Raw genomic sequence first — 19,954 nt, 5'->3', positions numbered from 1 at the left:
GTTAATTTTTTACAAAATTTTTGTAATCCCGAAATACCGGTATTATTGTATCAATACCGGTATTTCACAGAATCCCGGTATTGAAAGCCCTACACCGCGATAGTGGAAATTGGCAACACTGATATGACTGATATGACGTGATTTTTTGAAACAACTTTGAAACTTTTGAAAAGTGACCTGTGGAAACCTTAAAAAATTGGCAACTTTTCTGAAAAGGGGAGAAAAAATTAAGTTATTGAATTTTTTTTTCTTATATATTCAAGTAAGCGAGCGAAAAATTGGGCATTTTTAAAATTGCCAATTTTATTTAATTGGAAAATGTAGAAATTTTCTGATACGTGAAAATCTATGATCAGTGAAACTTTTCCGAAAAATAATTGCACCAATAGACAGCAAAAAAATCACTGATAACAACAGTAAAAAGCAATTTTAAATTTTGCATTTTTAGAGCAGTCGTTGCTGACTGTACATAAAGTTAGTACCGAAGTTAGTCCCCTATTTATCTCGAAAACGGAAAGAGCAAAAAAGAATAAATTACACCAACCGACAGCAAAAAATCGTCAAAAATCACGTCCTATCAGTGTTGCCAATTTCCATCATCGCGGTGTTAAGTATACGGACGTGATAGTCGTGCAAAACTATACAACGCATCGAATGGCTTTTAAATTTTTGAAATCGGTGAATCCGTTTGTGAGAAAGTTCATTAACCCGCTCGCGAACATACATATACACACATACTTTTTCTATATCTAGTCTCAAAAAATCAGAATGATTTGAAACGTCAAAAAGCATAAAAATAGCCGCACAGATTTCTTTGTGAAATCTTTTTTGGTAAGTTAAAAATTTAACGTAAAACTAATATACCAAAAGTATCGTATCATATGAAATTAATGCAAACTTTTATCAAAGCAGAACTTACGAGGTGCTCCGATGCACGTAAAGAGGCACTCAACTTCCGAGTTGAATCTATTCGCGGCGTTGCCGCCGCAGCCACCCCATACGAACATGGAACAATTGCCGGTCTCCTTGTCGAAGTACCATTTGTGTACGTAGCTCTTGCATGTTCCCATCACAGGCGGCCCTGTGCATGGCTCTGAAACAATTGCTAATGATGTAGAGAACACAATGATTAATGAGTAACAAACACAAGAAAACTGCGTTTAATTGCTATCTTTATTTATTAATACAATGAACATCAAAAACAGTTTTAAATGTTAGGAAGATGACATCGAATGATTTAAATAAAACTTATGTTTTAAATCAAGGATTATATCTTAAGAAATAAATTATGTCGAAGAAAAATTTACCCGCAACAACAGTAGTAATAATTTTCATTTTTGTTCCGAATAAAATTATTTTTAAAAATCAGTTTTTAATGTGCGTATATATTATAAGCGACATTCGAAATTTTTTGTCAATGATATAAATTATGTCCGAAAACTATATATGTATATATATATATATATATATATATATATATATATATATATATATAGGGTAGAAAGTCCGCGGATAAAAAGGTCCACCTCCAATATACCAAAAACAAATAAAGCTAAGAATTTTCAAACAACAATTTATGAAAGTAGAGAGAAAGAGATGTATAACCAGCCATCATTATTATTCTTACGACGTTGTAATGGGAAGATAAACGCAATGTTTGAAAATTCGCAACAAAAGTATCTTCTTACGTTATGACTCATAACCAAAAAACGAACAACGAAATTATATTAAGGTTTCGAAAACTTAACAACAGTACTCATAACTTATGAGTTCTGTTATTAAGTTTACGAAATCTTAAAATAGTATATAAATATACGCTATTTAATTGTTTCATAAAATGTATTGTTAATTTTAAGTTAGATTCAACATATTTTTATATAACCTCTATAAAAGCTTACACGTGGGTGCTGTAAAATAGACCAATTGGACTGTTACCTTGGCTTGATATGTACCTATATATATATATATATATATATATATATATATATATATATAACTATGTTGTTTCTTACCTGTAACTTCTTCTGGTATAGTGTCATAGGGAAGACTTGAGTTTACATTTTCCACGAGTGAACACAATAATAAAATTGTGATCACACATTTTGTGACCCAGCATTTTGCGAACCTTTGTTCAACATATATCGTGCGTCTACAGCTGCTAAGTTCTAATTTATCTTCTCGTCTCACATCATAAACGATCATTATTTTATACTGCTGATTGTAATGTAATTTTGACTTACATCCAGCGCTCAATTCTGGATTTAAAAGTGACACAATTTTACCTCATTAAATACTGAATATAAATTTGTTTATGAAAGAAAGATGTACGTGATGTGTTTCTCTCTCATTTGCTTTCGTCAACTAATCTGTAAAAGAAATTGTCAATATTATTTAAAACTATTAATGTATTTTTTCTGGTAATTTACAAATTATCGATAAAATTCGATGTTATTGGGATCACATTTTCAATGTTGTTTATTATATGAATTACATAACAATAAGTATTATCACATAAATGAGTTAATATTGAAAAACAAATTATTTGATGACGCAACTTTATTGTTTTATTTGAATAGCATTCAGAACTAAGACTCTCCTCGACGTTTATTTTTTAGAAGGCAGCTCAATTCTTGCATTTCTTATAGTGATTGTTACGTGTATTCTAAATTATTAGTGTATTTTAAATTTAATTTACGTATCTTGTTCAACAATATATTTCGAAAATACACACAAGAGGAACCTCGGGTTCACGCTTCTGGGGTTTTGTTGAATCTCTTTATATTGCGATAGAGTTGATAGACAAAATTATTAAACTGCAGAAATATAAGATGGGCGCTATATATAGACTCAATGCCGTCACTAGCTTTGATAATCGAGTTACTTAATATTCCCACAAATCATATTACACATATTCATAATTCTAGCATGAGTTTTTCACCTGTTAGCTATTTTTTGCACCTGTCTCTGCCAAGAACTGAGACTATCGATACTAATTACAAATCCAAACATACATACATGTGGTACACACAAACATAATTCAAATTTTTCTAATGTATGCCAAAAAAATCTTGAAACGTAAAGATAGAAATAAATCAAATTTGATAATTTGCCATCTCTGTAACTGAACCTATGGAAAGTTCATAACGTGAATCAGTAACTAAAACTAGTTGTATATGTTAGTAGCCAATTTGTTACACTTCCCGTAAGTCCTCGTATTGTGAGCGTATTATAAAATTGATATGTATTTTTTATTGTTTCAACAACTTCAAACATTTTAACATTTTAGAAATTATATTTCTATTTTTTAAGGAAAGAACAGCTTCGAAAATATTTGTTAGACAATCACCAAGATGATAACATCATTGAATTTTTTTAAAAATGAATAGCTAAGAGCAATTAGATTTTTTTAAATATGTTGAAAACTGGATAATATTCAGAAATTGAGAACTGTATAATTTATTTCGATAATTCGTATTAAAATCATTTGGATTTTAAATAATAATAATTATCTTATTTTATGTCTCGTACTTGTGTAACATTATTAGTATATTGTCTAGGTTGTGTAATATGTCAAAGTTCTAAATTATACAAATTTAGCTTCATATGATTTCATAAATATAGTTAAGAGTGAATTTTATAAATAAGAAATAAAAAAAAATTGTATATTTTGTAAAGCTTTAATAATATGATAATTTGTTGTTCGTAAATCAATAATCATTTTTTGAGTTTCGTATCAAAATTTTGAATTTTTAAAATTCTCTTATACGGTTCAAAGAAATTTCAAAATTTTCAGATTTTTTTCAAAATTTTAAAAAATATAAAAATATGTGAACTTTAAACACAAATTTTAATCTTATAATTCAGCAAAAATGTTTATATTTCATATGAGTTATTCTACTTGTAAGAAATGTAGCCTCAGATGGATTCATTCGGCTTCTCCTCTTTAATGTAAACATTTTTTAATGTTTTGAGTGATAAGGTGGTGACCGTATATCATTATGCGAACAAATAAATATATAGTAATAATAATTATATCATTGAAAAATTTTTTTGCTCGAATATTTAATTTTGGTACGGGAATTACCCGCAATTTGCCTTAAGGCACAATGCATTCACCACTAGTTTTTGGTTGTGATTACTGCTGTTTAGTTTACCGAACCCTTTCATCCACTACATCTTGTCGACCTTTTTTCCATGAGCACAAGATTCTACCCGTTCCATGTATTTTTCTCCTAATCACCCCCTGTTTTATAAAAAATAATGATAACCTGTTTAATTTAAGCCCAAATCCCGAATGTATTTATTATGACACAAGACATAAACTTGTTAAAGGTCCCACATTGAAACTGGCCTCCTCATTTAATACCTTAGATGGTTTGGGCATAATGCTTTACAATAAGCTGCCACTAGGTATTAGAGAAGTTGGAAACAGGAAATTTTATAAACTACTCAACACATTTTTTAAAGAGCAAGTGTTTTACTCTATTGATGAGTATTTGAGTTTTACCTTTCAATAATTTATACTGTGAAAATTAGAATAAGATTTTTAAGTGAACATTTGTTTTTTTTTTTAAATTATATTTCATTTTTATATTGTATGTATTATTATCTATTAATTTAAGTTATGTACCATATAATATCTATAATTGTACAATTGTGTTGTTTAAATATAAATAAATAAATATAAATATAATTTCTTCTGTCTTGTTAATCAACATCTAGAAGGAGAAATTTATGTTTTAAGTTAGATTCAACACATTTTTTATATAATCTTTATAATATAATATATGTGGAGGGGTAAAAACAACCACCTGAACCTTTACCCTGGCAAAAGTTTGAACAATAAAAAATAATAAATAAAAATGTAAATTCAGTTAAAAAATAGCAATTTTATAAGAAATAAATTAAACTAGATGTGTATGGCATCGTGCCTTAAGGCAAATTGCTGAAACTTCCCGTACAGTAATGAAATATTGGTTCTACCGATTTAAATGTTTCAAAAAACATTTGATTTTTATTGATAAGGATACGTGCTGATTAGTTCTCGGCCGAGGCAGGTGCAGCCGTTTCGCAGATACGGGGCAAAGAATGCCAAAAACAATACTTCAGTTTTTGAGAGAACGGAGCGTCTGATTTCAATAATTCAAAAAACATATTGCTTGTATTGACAAAATGGATAACTGATTGAAGGCAGGTCTAGCGGTTTCGGAAATCAAGTGAAAAAAAAATTTGGCGGTCAAAAATCATCATTAAACATATGAAATCTGAATTATTTTCGATATACAAAAGTTGAAGACAATTTTTTTTGACAAAAAAAAAAACTTGAAACAAACATTTTTTTTCAAAATTATTTTGCTAAAACAAGTAGAAAGTTCTTTGAATCATTCAAATTGGACGCTCAGTTCTCTCGAAAACTGCCATTTTTTGCACATTTAGCTCTGTATCTTCAAAATGGTTGAACCTACCTTTGCAAAAAAACTAATCACCTCTTCTCCCAATTATTATAAATTCAATGTTTTTCAGATCATTCAAATCGGATACTCCGTTCTCTCAAAAACTCGATTTCTATTTTCTGTACTCTTTGCTCCGCATCTGCGAAACGGCTGAACCTGCCTTTGCCAAAAACCAGGACATCTCTCTATGAATAGAAATCGAATGTTTTTTGAAACATTCAGTGCGCCCGAAAACGTGGACGAAAAAATGCGGACATACAAAACACACACACACACATAAATTTTTTCTGAAGTATACCAAAGTGTTCAGAAATCTTCAAAAGGTCGAGAAATGCAACAAAATTCATATTGGACCATTACTATAACTACCCTACGGGAAGTTAAAAAACACATTTTTATATTTAGTAAAAAAACTGAATATAGTACGATAGTTCTTTGTTTAATAGGCTAGAGCGGGGCTAGTTGAGCAAATTTTTACTTAAACGGATGTAACTCCTTAATGAAATGTCTCAATAAATTGCTATGCAGCTTAATAGATTTGTAGTTTATCGCTTAACAAAAGTGTTAATACTATTTTTTGGTAATAAGTAAAATTTAAAAGCTACAGCTGTTTAAATGCAAAAAGTCAAGTATGCTCAATGTACCCCATAGGTGGCGCAAGTTGAGCACTAAGAAAGTATAATGAAATCATAGGTTCAATGTCAATTTGTGATGAAATAAAATAAGTTTTTAATAATCAGTTCTATATTTATGGTCTTTATTGACAGAGAGAACAAAACTTATAGTAATTTGCTTTGAATAATTAACGAAAAGTAGAATCAACAAAACAATATTGTATCTTAGGAACTATTTTGCCATTATATTCAGTATTTTTGTTTAAAATCATTATTTCTTTATATTATAACTCATAAACTTAGCTTAAATCTTAATAATAAATTAATTTCTGGAAGTTAATGGTAATTGTCTTAGTGACAGAACAAGTTTAGCAACTATGCTCAACTAACCCCAACTCGGAATTTCAAAATAAAAGTGAGCTTATAAAAAAGCCGTGCGAATTATACCCAGAATCTCTGTGCATATTAAAAGTACTATAATTATATGGAAGAATAACATTTACCTGATTAAAAATAATAACAATTGACTAAACCAGACAAAAACTCTTTTACTTTTTTACTTTTTGGTCTCAAAATAAACAAAGCGCCCGTGAGCCTCACTCATTTGTCCAGCGGCCACTAGCGATCGCGGGATGTTTATTTCTCACAAACCTCTATCTTTCCGCCATATAATGCCTAAACGGATGGTGGATAGTTTTCGAGATATTTCGATTGCTCAACTTGCCCCTATGCTCAACTAGCCCCGCTCTACCCTACTTGTTATATGTTGTGATGTAGTATGATGTAGATGAAGTCAAATTGGATCTTTGTGCCCCGCCCTGACTTATACAGTACAGGCCAAAAGTTTCCGGACACATGAAAAAAATCTCATTTTCTGAGTTTTGAGCTATATTTTTCATATAAAAATAATTTTATTCAAGTTAGTTTTGTACATTCTACGTAGTATTAATATTTAGTGACTGATTTGTAACCAATTTGTGAGAAATGATGAACTAATTAGCAATGAAAATGTTAAAATGTCACAGTCAATTTTCCTGAATATGACCACCCTTTGCTTTGATCACTGCAGCGCATATTTTTGGTAATCTTTTGACGAGTTTTTGCAATGTTTGCGCAGGTATGTTCTTCCAGGACTCGTTAAGGCAATTCCGCAGGGCAGGGAGGCTGCTTGGATGCAAATCAGTCAGACAAATGCACAACAGTTCTATTGGATTAAGATCCATTATTTGAAATTTTTTTCGTCTTGTTTTCGCTTCAAATAATTGGCACAGAGTCGGGAAGTGTGTTTAGGGTCATTATCTTGTTGAAAAATAAATTTTGGACCAATTAAATTAAGACCAATTAAGTTCTGTCTTTAAAGTTCCATCTTTTTTGACAAGCGATCCGACTCCATTGAATCTAAAACAACCCCAAGCCATCACTGAACCACCACCGTGCTTCACCTTTGGCGAAATACACTTAGAATTAAGTCTTTCATTACCCTTCCTACGTCGATGATTTCCGAAAAGTTCGAATTTTGACTCATCCGTCCATAAAACTGATTTCCATTGATCGATGGTCCAATTTAAGTGGGTTTTGGCAAATTGCAATCTCTTTTGTTTATTTACTGTTCGCAGAAGTGTTTTTTTGAGTGTCCTGCACAATCGCCGAATCTTAATCCAATAGAGCTGTTGTGGGATGAGCTTAAATGCCTCGTGAAGGATTTGCATCCAACCAGCCTTGCTGCCCTGTGGAATTGCCTTAACGAGTCCTGGAAGAACATACCTGCGCAAACATTGCAAAAACTCGTCAAAAGATTACCAAAAATATGCGCTGCAGTGATCAAAGCAAAGGGTGGTCATATTCAGGAAAATCGACTGTGACATTTTAACATTTTCATTGCTAATTAGACCATCATTTCTCACAAATTGGTTACAAATCAGTCACTAAATATTAATACTACGTAGAATGTACAAAACTAACTTGAATAAAATTATTTTTATATGAAAAATATAGCTCAAAACTCAGAAAATGAGATTTTTTCATGTGTCCGGAAACTTTTGGCCTGTACTGTATATTGAAAAACATATTTATTTTAGCAAAATTTAATTAAATATATGTATATTATTTTTAGCGAAATACTGAAATAACTCACGCCTCAATTCTTGATGCATGTCAGCCGCGTATTAGTAATTAGCGTGCCATGATATCTAACGCAGTATTGCGAACTGTCGCTAACTTGATCTTGTGCGAACGAGCTAAGATTTAAATATCAACTAACAATAATGTGCTAATGACAAAAGCATCATACTTACTGTTGGTACATTACGCAACCGACTTTATTCACTATTAGATAATATTTGCCACAGATTATTATTATATCAACCACATAATGAGATTTTCTTGAGAATAATTTTTATGCTTTTTTATTTGTCATTAAAGCTGTTTTTAATGAATTCATTCTGAGTATATTTCACTCTTTATTATTTTTTATCGTATATAGCAGGGAAAATACTGTACTAATAATGAAATGAAACTGTTTGTATGGAAAAATATATCGATACAAAAATTTCTTAGTAATTGCCCTATTTTTAACTTATCTCACTAATTGTTATTGTAACTTATTTATGCCGCCGTTTGCATATGGCACAACTTGTTTTTGTTTCTTATGGTAATCGCTATATTATTGTGTTTCCATAATGTAATATTAGAAAAATTTGATATGCTGTTCGAATAATTTCATTTTTATAAAAATTACATTGAAATTTTTCTTTGCAAGTATTATAACTTCCAACCTGTACTGAACGAAACTTGAATTTTAAAAATCATTGAACGCAGGCATCATTTTTAACTTTTATGTTTTCATAGAAGAAGTTTATGTTATCATAAAAAATCAGGTTTACTAATTTTATGTTTTCTCGATTCAAATTAGATGAGACCAAATTTTGAATAAGTATGTGTGTGTGTCATGCAACTTGCCTTATGGCTAAATGGCACTTTCAACTAGTTTATTATGTGATTGTAATTTTTAGAAATTGTGGATCGCAGTAGTTCGAAATTTTGGTCATATTTAGATGTAATATTTGATTTCAATAAATAAATTTACATATATCTGTTTCTTAAACAGTTAGGATAAAGTGATTTTTTTAAACGTTAAGTTTTAATAAGTTGAGTTTTTATTATGTGTTATTGAATTCAAATGACTTGCATAAATTTTGAATAAAAATAATATTATGGAATATCAAGAAAATATTATTATGGATATAGTTTTTTCCGAAGAAAAAAAAGTTAAAGTGTCTATATGATATATTGGAGCCAAAATTTTAATAGAAAATAATTACATATGGTAGAATCTACATATTAATGCAATTTTAAAATCACCTTATTTTATTTGTAATAATTCACTATACTTGATGCTAATATGTTCAGAAATTTAATTTCGCTATATTTTGCAAATGACCAAATAACGAATCAGCTGGCATTGTTTTTACATTGTTATGAATAGGTAAGAATAATATACGTAAATTTCATAAATTTGCCATTTTTATCTGTTTTAGCAGTACAAAAATTATGATCATCAATTGTGAATGTTTAATTTTTATTGCTACATCTAATATTCTAAGACGATCTGTAAGCATTTGTCAAAAATCGGTTTCTTCCGTTTGTCGTTGAAGTACAACTACCAGTATTTAAAATGCTCTTGGTATCAATGTTTATTGCGCGTTTGCTATAAAAATATTATTTGTACAGTAATTAATAATGACTGCCACTTATTGATAGGACATTGACCATCAAAGATCATTAAAAAGATGCAGCATCTGTTGTTTATATTAATTTAATGCGTTTTTGAAAACATCTCATACTTCTGTTAAATACAATATTAAGAAGAGTAAAATAAATGCATTCGTATCCATATACATAAGGATTATCTCTGTGTTTGTGCCTTTCTTACTGTGGATGACAATTGGATTCAATTTAGTGAAGGAAGTGACGTCGCCGTGCTAAGAAGAGTGAATCTGATTCATATACAAATATTTCTTTGCCTTCTATCTTTATGCTAAAAATTAATGAAATCTACTATTTAGAATTTCAATACATGTTATCATTTTGCAAATGACTGTGTACGAAAAACAAATTTTGTTATAATTTTTTTTAACTTCCCGTAGGGCAAGTTATAGTAATCGCAAAAAAATCGAAAATGAAAATTTTTATATATCTTTACGTTTCAAAGGTTTCTGAACATTTTGGCATACCTTAGAAAAAATGGATGTATGTGTGTGTGTGTGTGTGTGTATGTGCGTGTGTATGTGTGTGTATGTGTGTGTGTATGTATGTACGTGTGTGTATGTATGTGCGGATACAAATTTTCGTCGACGATTTCGGGAACACGGATCAACCGATTTGAATAATTTAAAAAACATTCGATTCGTATTGATAAGGAGACGTGCTGATTAGTTTTTGGCGAAGGCAGGTCTAGCCGTTCCGAAAATACGGGGCAAAAAGTGCCGAAAACGGTAACTCAGTTTTTAAGAGAACGGAGCGTCCGATTTAAATAATTCAAAAAACATTTCACTTGTATTGACAAGATCAAGAATCGATAAAATTTTCATAAAGGTAGGTCTAGCGGTTTCGGAGATATGGAAGAAAAAGTAAAAAAATGAGCCATTTGGCGGTCAAAAATGATCATCAGACATATGCACATCAAATTATCAGATATTTTATAAAGATTTTAACAATAAGTATACATTTTGTTAACATTTCCATGGGTTCCGTACCAATGCTTATGCGTTAGACAGCGACGCGGCGCTTACGCGCTTTATATTTTGTCCCTATGCAGTTAAATCAGTACGATTGTTTTGAAAAAAAAGTTCAGATCTTCCACAATATGTCAAATAAAAAAAAAAAAAATTTTTTCAAAAAAAAAATTTTAATTTTTTTTTTTTTTTTTTAATTTTTTTTTTCAAAAAAAAGTAATTTTTTGTCCATATATATAGTTTCTCAAAAATCTTATTTTTTCAAAATCGTTTTTAAAAAATTAATAATTTTTAGTACGGGAAGTTCCAGCAATTTGCTTTAAGGCACGATGCCTTAATTGCCTTAAGACAGAATTCCACTTACAGCTAGTTAACTTCCCGTAGGGCAAGTTATAGTAATCGCAAAAAAATCGAAAATGAAAATTTTTATATATCTTTACGTTTCAGAGGTTTCTGAACATTTTGGCATACCTTAGAAAAAATGGATGTATGTGTGTGTGTGTGTGTGTGTGTGTATGTGTGTGTGTATGTATGTATGTATGTGTGTGTATGTATGTGCGGATACAAATTTTCGTCGACGATTTCGGGACAACCGATTTGAATAATTCAAAAAACATTCGATTCGTATTGATAAGGAGACGTGCTGATTAGTTTTTGGCGAAGGCAGGTCTAGCCGTTCCAAAGATACGGGGCAAAAAGTGCCGAAAACGGTAGCTCAGTTTTTGAGAGAACGGAGCGTCCGATTTGAATAATTCAAAGAACATTTCACTTGTATTGACAAGATGAAGAATCGATAAAATTTTCATGAAGGTAGGTGTAGCGGATTCGGAGATATGGAGGAAAAAGTAAAAAAATGAGCCATTTGGCGGTCAAAAATGATCATTAGACATATGCTCATAAAATTATCAGATATTTTATAGAGATTTTAACAATAAGTATACAATTTGTTAACATTCCTATGGGTTCCGTACCAATGCTTATGCTTTAGACAGCGACGCGGCGCTTACGCGCTTTAAATTTTGTCCCTATGCAGTTGAAGCAGTACGATTGATTGCTTTGAAAAGAAAGTTCAGATCTTCCACAATATGTCAAAATAAAAAAAAAAATTTTTTCAAAAAAAAAAAAAAAAAAATTTTTTAAAAAAAAAAATTTATAGTTTCTCAAAAATCTTATTTTTCCAAAGTAATTTTTTTTTTCAAAAATGTTAATCGTTTTTAAAAAATTAATAATTTTTGGTACGGGAAGTTCCAGCAATTTGCCTTAAGGCACGATGCCTTAATTGCCTTAAGACAGAATTCCACTTACAGCTAGTTTGATAATAATATTGAACAAAAAAATTCTTACTAAATAAAGAATAACAAGTGTGTAACAATTAAAAACTACATATTTTATTGATTAGCAGCAGCAGTAGGCTAGACCGGAGCTTAGAGGTCGGCGGATAAAAAGATCCAGCACCGATATCTCAAAAACCAGTAAAGTTTACAATTTTTTAACAACGACATTTGAAAGCAAAAGGATATAGATGTATACCAGCCATCACCTTGAACTTTACGACGTTGCTATCGGAATAAAAATGGCAATGTTTGAAAATCCATAACAAAAGTATTAACCTCCCGTAGGGTAAGTTAATGTAATTGTCCAGAAATCGATACTGAAAATTTTTGCATTTATCGACGTTTTGAAGCTTTCTGAACATTTTAGCATACCTCAGAAAAAATGGATGTGAGTGTATGTGTGTGTGTGTGTGTGTTTTGTGTATCCGCACTTTTTCGTTCACGTTTTCGGGCACACGGATCAACCGATTTGAATGGTTCAAAAAACATTCGATTCCTATGGATATGGAGATGTGCTGATTAGTTTTTAGCAAAGGCGGGTCCAGCAGTTACGGAGATAAAGAGCTAGGAGTGCAAAAAATAGATTTTATTTGTTGTTATTTTTTGTTTCTGTTCACTGTTGTTTAATTTATGAGACCTTAATACAATTTTTAGGTACACGTTATTTATTTGTTTCATAAAATGTATTGCTAATTTTGAGTTAGATTTTCCAGTTTTTATTTTATAACCGTTATAAAAGCTTAAATCTGTATGGGGTAAAAAGGATCAACTGAACCTGTGCCCTGTCGAAAGTAAAGTAAAAAGCAATTTTGTATTAGAATGAATAATGTAGCTATTATTTTGTGAAATTCCTTTATAACTCAAAAAGGACATTGAACATGTTTTTCCACTGGCCGTTCCAATTTACCCCACCTATAGAGTAAAATAAACTAACAGTTACAATTTCTTGAAATGCAGCGATAAAGACATTTCTACAATGTATAATTAAGCTCGGAGTTTTACTGAACGTAGTCAGATAATTGTTTGTTTAATATGTGTTATTTCTTTTTATAATTGTTTTGGTTTTCACAAGATAATTGCTGAAAGTAAAATTGGACTTTTGTGTCCCTAATTGTGTATTAATAAAAGCTTTCCGTATCAGAATAAAATATTTAAGGGAAAAAGTCAGTAATCAATAAATATTTAAATATCAATGGTTAATAACAGGTGTTTTAAAATTTTTCAAATAGATAGTTATAATTATATATTATCGATCATATATTATATTGCAACGATTTTATCGCATAAAACACTTAAGAATGTTTACATTAACTAGAGATGACGAATTTATCCATTTGATGATATATTTCTTAGGATTATAATAACGCATATGAAATATGTACAATTCTAAAGTGAATTGAAATTTCAAAATTTATATTTAAAGTGTAAAATTTTGAAAAAAAATTTTGAAATTTGTTTGAACCGTAAAAGAGAACTTTAAAAACTAACAATTGTAACAAAATCAGTACCCATTTTTTAAATTTCTATAATAATTTGATGAGTATATGTCTAATGATCATTTTTGACCGCCATGTATCATTTTTTTTTACTTTTTTTCTGTGTCTTTGAAACCGCTGGACCTGCCTCTCCGATATTTTAATCAATTATTCATTTTGTCAATACAAGTAAAATCTTTTCTGAATCATTCAAATCGGACGGTCCGTTCTTTTAAACACTGAATTACCGTTTTTGGCACTTTTTGTCCAAATCGAATATTTTGTGAATCATTCAAATAGGTTGATCCGCATGCCCGAAATCGTGCAAAAAAAATTGAATCCATACATACATACACGCACATCGATTTTTTTAAGGTATGCCAAAATGTTCACAAAACTTTAAAACGTAAGATAAGCAAAATTTTTTATTAACTTCCAGGGCAAGTTATAGTAATCGCAAAAAATCGAAAATGGAGATTTTTATATATCTTTACGCTTCAAAGGTTTCTGAATATTTTGGCATACCTTAGAAAAAATTGATGTATGTGCGTTTGTGTGTATGTGTGTGTGTGCGGATACAAATTTTCGTCGACGATTTCGGGAACACCGATCAACCGATTTTAATAATTCAAAAAGCATTCCGTTTGTATTGATAAGAAGACGTGCTGATTAGTTTTTGGCTAAGGCAGGTCTAGCCGTTTCGAAGATACGGGGCAAAAAGTGCCAAAAATGGTAACTCAGTTTTTAAGAGAACGGATTGTCTGATTTTAGTAATTCGAAAAACATTTTACTTGTATTGACGAAATGAACAACTGGTAAAATTTTTGGGAAGGCAGGTCTAGCAGTTATGCACTCTCAAAAATATTTATTGGACATATATGCATCAAATTATCAGATATTTTATAGAGATTTTATTAATGTGTACCCATTTTGTGTAAACTTTTTTGGATTCCGTATCAAGATTTTTAATTTTAAAATTCACGTATGTGGTTCAAACAAATGTCCTCGATATTTTCGAGAGTATGGAATAACCGATTTGAATAATTTAAAAAACATTCGATTCGTATTGATAAGGAGACGTGCTGATCAGATTTTGGCGAAGGCAGGTCTAGTCGTTCCGAAGATATGGGGCAAAAAGTGCCAAAAACGGTAACTCAGTTTTTAAGAGAACGGCGCGTCCGATTTTAAAAATCACCATTTTACCTGTATTGACGAAATGAACAATTGGTAAAAGTTTTGGGTAGGCAGGTCCAGCGGTTATGGACTCTCAATGTCCATCAAATTATCAAATATTTCATAGAGATTTCAATATTGTGTACACATTTTGAAAATTTTTTTGGGTTCCGTACCAAGATTTTTAATTTTAAAGTTTATTCACATGGTTCAACAAATGTCCTCGACGTTTTCGACAGAATGGAATAACCGATTTTTAAAATTGAAAAATCATTCGGTTGGTACTCGATCGCGAGGCGTTTTCGCAAAAGGCAATTTTGCCGTTTCGGAGGTATGGAGCGCAAAACAAAGGTAATTCAGTTTTTGAGAGAAAGGATCATCCGATTAGAATAATTCAAAAAACATTTTGCTTGAGTAGATGGTGTGGAAAAAATGCATTTACAGAAAAATTAATAATTTTGAAAATTTCCAAAAAAAAATCAGAATTTTCAAAAAAGCTCAAAGTTTCAAAAAGTTCAAATTTTCAAATTTTTTCATCATTTTCAAAAAAAGCTAAATTTTAAAATATTTTTGAAAAATTTCTACACATAAGTTGTTCATAAAATACGCTTATCGCCCAATTTAAAAAGCATTTATAAGTTTACAGTAAGTAATGTATAATACATTTGAAATTATTCAAAACAATAATTGATTATTTACATTTCTCGAACGTTTAGTTACGCTACGGGAAGTTTCAGCAATTTGCTTTAAGGCATGATGCCATGCGCTATTTTTCGATTTTTTGCTTTTACTATAACTAATTCTAAAGGAAATAAAGCATAGCATTGCCCATCCGACGATTATTTAAAGATGGTAAAGGACCAATCTCTATGATTATCAACGTTAAAAGTCAGAATATTTTCTTTACACGATTCATAGTACGTTTTACAAGCTTGAATGCTTAATTATTTTCATTCTCAATAAGTAGATGTGTAGATATACCATTGATCTTCGTCAGTAATACGTTCTAATGAAAATAACACGTTCACATTGTGTTCCCATTTTGTACATTCACTAATTTTCGCACGTTTGTCAAACACGTAAAGTAGTTTGTCCTCTAAGCAATTTAAATATATTGTAAATCAAAATTGAAACATAAAGCGTTTTTTCGGGCGTTTAAATGTATTTAAATTGAAATTGAAATTAAAAGAATTGTTCCGCATACTAAATTAATTGCAAGTTAACATCAATTTGCCATAATCATTTCTGATCAAAACATATTTTCAGGTGTTTGGTAAAATCATATCTCGACAAAACAACATAGTCGTTGGCTTGATCATCACTTGCATTATTTTTTTAACAGCTCATGTGAAAGGGTGAAAGATAATTATTATTATAAGTTCTAAGACTAAGAATCGTATTGAAAACAAAATATTGCGTCAAATATATTAGAACGCAACTCAAAGCTATCTCTCAATAGAAAAGATTTTATATAAAAAATTTCTTTAAAATCTTTTTGTAAATATAAACTTGAGTTCAGTATAAGTTAAGGTCATTGCTGGATAATTTTTTGAACAAAAAAAAAATAAAAGAAAATAACCAATACATTCTCTTGAAGAAAACATTCTCTCAACGAAGGCATCTTTCATCATGCACATTTTGTACTTAAGTAATACATTACATGTACTCAAGTAATACATAACCTGATATAGATATTTTTCTGAACATATGGGGCAACTTTTCTGATCGACTATATGATAGGTATTTAACAAAATATATTATTAACTAGTTGGTTTGGTATTTAGCCTTGAGGCAAGTTACATGAACTTCCCGATATGTGTAATTAATCGACTTAATCAATAAAAAATAATTTAATTTATGAGTGATTAGAAGTATTCCGAGTGGATTTATTACACATGTTGACTCGGAGTATTTTCTAATAGCCAAGTGTAAAAAATCACCAGTTTTTATAATTGAACCAGTTTCCATAGGACTTTAATGGTTTAGTAAGTTCATTAAAATCAAGTATTCTATCGTTATACCAAGTAAATCGTCTAATTTTAATTTAAAAAAACGTCAAAAAAACTACTCATTTTCTTAACCTTTGATTAATTTTCAAAATTAAGCTACTTGTCGCAAGGCCGAAGGAGAAGTTTGTTTTCATAAAAAATCCGATTCGCTAATTTCATGTTTTATCGACGTTTCAAGCCATTCTGAATCGAATGAGACCAAATTTGGAAAAAGTATGTGTGTGTGTGTGTGCGTGTATGTGAACAGATTTTTTGCCGTAAATCGAAATTTAAAATCCATTCGATGTATCTCGATGAGGACTATCGTTTGTTAGTTTTGTGCGACGATCGGCCGAGACGTTTTTTTATAAATAGCAGAAAAGTGAAAAATTTTTCGTCCACGTTTTAGCCCGCAATTCTGAATCGATTTTGAAAATTCAAAAACCGTTCGAAAGATATTGGTTGGGAATCGTGCTGATTAGTTTTTGTTGAAGATCGGCCGGGCCGTTTTCTTATAATAAAGTGTTAAAAAATATTTTTTCGACGATTTTCATTATTTTTTTTTTGACGGTAGATACCATAGTTTTCTAGATCATACTAAAATATTACGGCCCTACGACAACTAGTTTAACTTTTAAAATTAGTCAAAGTATGCAAAAATTGGTATCGTTTTTTTGGCACTTGTCAAAATTAGACCTTTCATCGACATTTTCTCAAAAACGCCTGAACCGATTTCAGAAAATTAAATGCCATTTGATATATCTCGATGAGGACTATCATTTGTCAGTTTAGTAGGTCACTTTAATGGTTTAGTATGTTCATTAAGATCAAGTACTCTATCATCGTACCAAGTAAATCGTTCAATTTTCATTTTAGATAACGTCAGAAAAACTACTCATTTTCTCAAACTTTGATAAATTTTTAAAATTCAACTACTTGTCGTAAGGCCGTAATATTGCAGTAAGTCCTATAAGACCATAATATACATCGCTAAAAAATGTTATATATATATAGATTGAGAATGAAACTTATTCTTTAACATTTTTTTAAAATCATTGAGTAAATGATTAAATATGTTATAAATACTACGTCTGCTTATCATGTTTGCTGCTTGTTTTATCGAACTCGATCTCATTATATTTTTATCTATTTGTTAAATAATTTACATAATAATATTTTTTTGTTTATTATATTATTTAATACCATCTTTATCGTTTATGTACTGTGATATGTATTCTATTGAAACCGTATGCTAGTTTTATATTATTGTTAATGTTGTCTATGAAACAATTGTAAAATATTATTACATAAGGTACAATTTCGACAAAAGAAGTTATAAAATATTAAAATAACCTATAATATATAATCTATTCATTATGAAAGTTACTTTAACGAGGAGGTAATGTTTCTCAGAGAAGTAATTAAAACATATAATTTCGAAGAAATGTTGGTTGTTGGCGATTATCCGAGCTCTCTGATAATGAGTCTTTAGTAATCGACTATCATTTGATGAAATCTTTTTCTGCGTGAGCTAATTATAATTATTAAACTTGATATGAAAATTCCGAAAAGAATTTTCGACAGTTAAATATAAAAAAATGACCTGATCGATCTTTACTAAAAAATAATCAGCACAATTCCAAACTGATATCTTTCGAATAAACATTGAATATTCAATGTTCAATATTTTATTGAGAAACAAAACGTGTTAATAAATAATGTGAATAATAAATATGTGAACCTACTTCTAGAATGATCATTTTCTTCGAAAATAAAATTTTTATAAAAATATTTTACGCAAATGAATCACTTTTTTAAACTTATCAAGTAAAAGCAATATGATTATAGTATTGATATTAACAATAATACCATTTGAAATATTAATCATATATTTGGTCGTTGATTATCTGGTTTAACATTATTATGAAATAAATTATATAAAATTCAAAGATGTCGACTATTTATCAATTATTATCACGTAACAGTTCAATTTTTTATACTATTTATTTACTTTACTGCAATCACGTAAACTTCGTTTAATAAAAACTTTTAAAAAATTAAAAAAAAAATTCAGAAAATTTCAAAATAAAAAACATTTTTTTCAAATGTTGAAAAGGAATACTCGATTTTATTAAAATGTTCAAAAATATACAAACTTTATCTAAAAATTTCAAAATTTTGATAATCCTGAAGCTTCCTTATGTAGAACAAATAATTTTAACTTTTCAATTCAATTTTAAAATGTTTATATGATAAAAATACGAAAAATGAATAAAGGTTTTCCAAATAGGATGCATTCCGTTTAGGTTGTGCTTATAAATGTTAAGTTTCTTGTAAACATATATACAAATCGTCGCCCAACTAGTTTCTGTGTTAATAAATATGAATTTACAATAGAGTAGGGCGGGAAACAAAAGTCCAATTTGGATTTGAGCAATTATATTGTAAAAATCAAACCAATTATATCACAACAAATTGCACATATCTAACAAACAACTATCTGCCTATGTTCAGTATAACTGCCAGCTAATTCATCATTGTTGAAATGTGTTTTATTTTACGAAATATTAGGTACATTATTCTAACAATGCAAAATATATATTTTATGGGTACATGTTCTACAGAGATAACACTGTATATAACCATGATCTGGCACTTCATCAGAAATATTTATCAACAAAGTTGGAATAAGTACTTATTTTATTTAACTCTACTAAAATTGCATCTTGTAAGACTAACAAGACATCTTATAGAACAATTAAATAACGTATATCTAAAAAAATATTAAGGCCTCGTAAACTAAACAACAGTGCTCAAAACGAAAAAAACTTACAACAAAAGAAAATACTTTTGTTATGCATATGTTGTATGCCTGCAACGTTGTAAGAATAAAGACCATGACTGGTTATACATCTTTTTGCCTCTACTTTTAGATATTGCTGTTGATAATTCTTAACTTTACTTGTTTTTGAGATATCGGTGGTGGACCTATGTCCCGCTCTACCCTATTTGTAATAATTATTTTAAAATATTGATCATTGAAATTTTTTTATTAGTTATATTTATTTTTATTCCTAGAAATTTAATTACGGCGCGGGAAGTTCTAGCAATTTGCTTTAAGGCACAATATGACATGCACGATTAGTTCAGAAATTATATATATCACTAAGTATTTATCACCTCT

General features: G+C 29.7%; 1 protein-coding gene across 2 annotated transcripts in view; it reads right to left on the bottom strand.

The window, feature by feature from the left end:
* Positions 1-19,954, bottom strand: part of LOC113371516 (contactin-associated protein-like 5) — an 86,696-nt gene that overhangs the window by 46,563 nt on the left and 20,179 nt on the right. For both annotated transcript variants that reach the window (XM_026612141.1, XM_026612142.1), the window contains exons 2-3: positions 2,013-2,366; positions 920-1,093 (exon numbers count right to left, since the gene is read on the bottom strand). In XM_026612141.1, the coding sequence (XP_026467926.1) occupies positions 920-1,093; positions 2,013-2,202 (364 nt within the window). In that variant the 5' untranslated portion in view covers positions 2,203-2,366. The remainder of the gene's footprint in view (positions 1-919; positions 1,094-2,012; positions 2,367-19,954) is intronic.

Source organism: Ctenocephalides felis, unplaced genomic scaffold (genome assembly GCF_003426905.1).
Source record: "Ctenocephalides felis isolate EL2017-DRISC unplaced genomic scaffold, ASM342690v1 CF-g0.4_SCAFFOLD_01492, whole genome shotgun sequence".
Lineage (NCBI taxonomy): Eukaryota > Metazoa > Arthropoda > Insecta > Siphonaptera > Pulicidae > Ctenocephalides > Ctenocephalides felis.
The sequence above is the reverse complement of the archived record's forward strand: the minus strand, read 5'-3'. Positions and strand labels throughout refer to the sequence as shown.